The sequence below is a fragment of the Arachis ipaensis genome, chromosome B3 (genome assembly GCF_059453495.1).
Source record: "Arachis ipaensis isolate K30076 ecotype BB chromosome B3, ASM5945349v1, whole genome shotgun sequence".
NCBI classification, from domain to species: domain Eukaryota; kingdom Viridiplantae; phylum Streptophyta; class Magnoliopsida; order Fabales; family Fabaceae; genus Arachis; species Arachis ipaensis.
In genome coordinates this window covers 6,645,412-6,647,884 of record NC_142438.1, presented here as the reverse complement: position 1 = coordinate 6,647,884, position 2,473 = coordinate 6,645,412, and the positions used below count along the sequence as shown (strand labels likewise).

At 44.1% G+C, this 2,473-nt stretch overlaps 1 protein-coding gene across 1 annotated transcript; it reads left to right on the top strand.

Annotated features, from left to right (window-relative positions):
* LOC107628947 (protein JINGUBANG) lies at positions 1-1,859 on the top strand. The gene has a single exon (XM_016331590.3). It carries the CDS (start codon positions 78-80, stop codon positions 1,671-1,673), a length of 1,596 nt encoding a protein of 531 aa, XP_016187076.1. The 5' UTR covers positions 1-77; the 3' UTR covers positions 1,674-1,859.
* Positions 1,860-2,473: the final 614 nt, after the last annotated feature.

The following is a 2,473-nucleotide window of genomic DNA, read 5'->3' as shown; positions in this document are numbered from 1 at the left end:
CCATTTCATTATTCCTTCATTCCTATCAATCAAACAAATAATTTCACAACACACACTTTCTTCATATTAATTATTAGATGAAAAATACAAAAGGTGGTGGCGGCGGCGGCGATAGTGGTGGCACAATGTTAGTAGAACAACGAAACGGCGTCGTTCGCCGGCCTAAGCTAGGAGCTATATTTCGTAGCTCCGATCCAACCTCGCTCTACACACCCAACCACTACGACGAAGATCACAACCGCCGCGTGACCAGCGGCTCCGCCCAAGCGGACAGCAGCAGCAGCAGCAATAACGCCTCTCCTTACAACATGTCTCCATACAACAACACCACCAGCAGCGTCTCTTCCTCTCCATACAACAAATCGCCATGGCTCTTACCTTCTATAAACTTCTTCCACCAAAACGAAATCGAAAACGACGCGTTTTACTCCCAAAACGGCCTCATCGGATCCATCGTTCGCGAAGAAGGACACATCTACTCCCTCGCCGTCAACGGAAGCTTGTTGTACACAGGCTCTGAGAGCAAGAACATTAGGGTTTGGAAAGATCTCAAGGACTTCGCCGGATTCAAATCCAACAGCGGATTCGTCAAAACGATCGTAATCTCCGACGAGAAAATCTACACCGGTCACCAAGACGGCAAGATCAGAGTCTGGAAGGTTTCTAAGAAGAATCCAAGCTCATACAAGCGCGTTGGAAGCTTGCCAACGTTTAAGGAATACTTTAAGAGTTCAATGAACCCTAAGAATTACGTCGAAGTTCGGAGGAATCGAAGCGCCGTTAAGGTGAAGCATTTCGACGCCGTTTCGACCTTGAGCTTGGACGAAGAAGCAGGATTGTTATATTCTGGATCTTGGGATAAGACGGTTAAGGTTTGGAGAATCTCCGATTCCAAGTGCTTAGAATCCATTGACGCCCACGAGGACGCCGTGAATTCGGTGGTTGCGGCGTTTGGGGCGTTTGTGCTCACCGGCGCCGCCGATGGGACAGTCAAGATGTGGCGGAGGAAGCAAGTGAGTGAGAAGAAGACGAGGCACGTGATCGATAGAATTTTGCTGAGGCAGGAGAACGCCGTCACGGCGCTGGCGGTGAACCGGTCGGCGGCGGTGGTTTACGCCGCGTCGTCCGACGGATTGGTGAATTTCTGGGAGCAGGATCTGAAGGGCGGCGAGCTGTGTCACGGCGGAGTTTTGAGAGGACATAAACTCGCTGTGCTTTGCCTTGCCGTGGCCGGAAACTTGGTGTTCAGCGGCTCTGCCGATAAGAATATATGCGTGTGGAAGCGCAACGAGAGCGGCATCCACACGTGTCTTTCGGTGCTCTCCGGCCACACTGGGCCGGTGAAGTGTCTCACCGTCAAAGAAGAGGAAGACCGCCGCCAAGGTCAACGCCGAAAAGGTGACCAGCGATGGATTATTTACACTGGGAGCTTGGATAACTCTGTGAAGGTGTGGCGCGTGTCTGAGAACGCGCCGGAGTTGAAGATGATCCAAGGGTGGCCATTGCCGAGTCATGGCGGCACACCGGCCCGTGATAATTCTTCCACGGCAGGGTCGAGTCCGTCGTCTTTGCCGGTGACAAGTGCAATTAGCGGCAATTTCAACAATAATCTACAAATAATTATCAATAATAACAATGATGTCTACCCAAAAAGGTTGCAGTCTCAAAGTTAGAAACATGCATGAGACATTTTTCTTTTTGTGAAGCTTAATTTGCAGTTTGATACACACGTAATTATTAATTTTGTGTATTTTTTTTTGTCTTTGGGACGATTGAATAGCATGGTTGCTTTGCATGTGTTGTGTGAATGCGTGTACATAATACAAAAAAAAATTATTAAGACGGCTTTCTCAGCATTATTTTTTTGTTCCTAGTTTTAAATTGATGTACCTTTCTTACCTCTTACAATCTGTTGTACAGTTTAAAAAGTCCTTATAATTAATTAGGAAAAGTATAGGTTATTAACAAGATTTTTGAACAATATGTAAACAATATTAATTAATAGAGTTAAAAGAGTAAATTTAATTAGTAGCATTAAATTAAAGTGTAGTGTATTTTCATTTGATTGGTGATTGTTGATGTTATTCAAAATTTTCATTGTTCTCCTAGCATTCCCCAATTAATTAAGGTGAATTAGAGTCTAGGTATGTTTTTTCAAAAAGCAAAGGCAGGAAGAAGGGAGGGTGAGGCTCCTTTTGAAAGTCTTAATGAATGGGGCCTTGAAATTTTGGACGGTACTTAGTCAGAATAGAGACACAAAGGATTTGGTACCTTAGGCGAGAAGTAATAGAGTATATGGACCAGTTTGGTTTTTGAAAACGGAAATGTTTGGTAACCAAAGAAAATCAGACAAAAATAGTCATAATTTATCTTATTTAACATTTATTAATCAGAAATGTTTGATAACCAAAGAAAATCAGCCAAAAACAGCCATAACTTGCTTTATTTAGCATTCATTAATTGTTGCGATAAT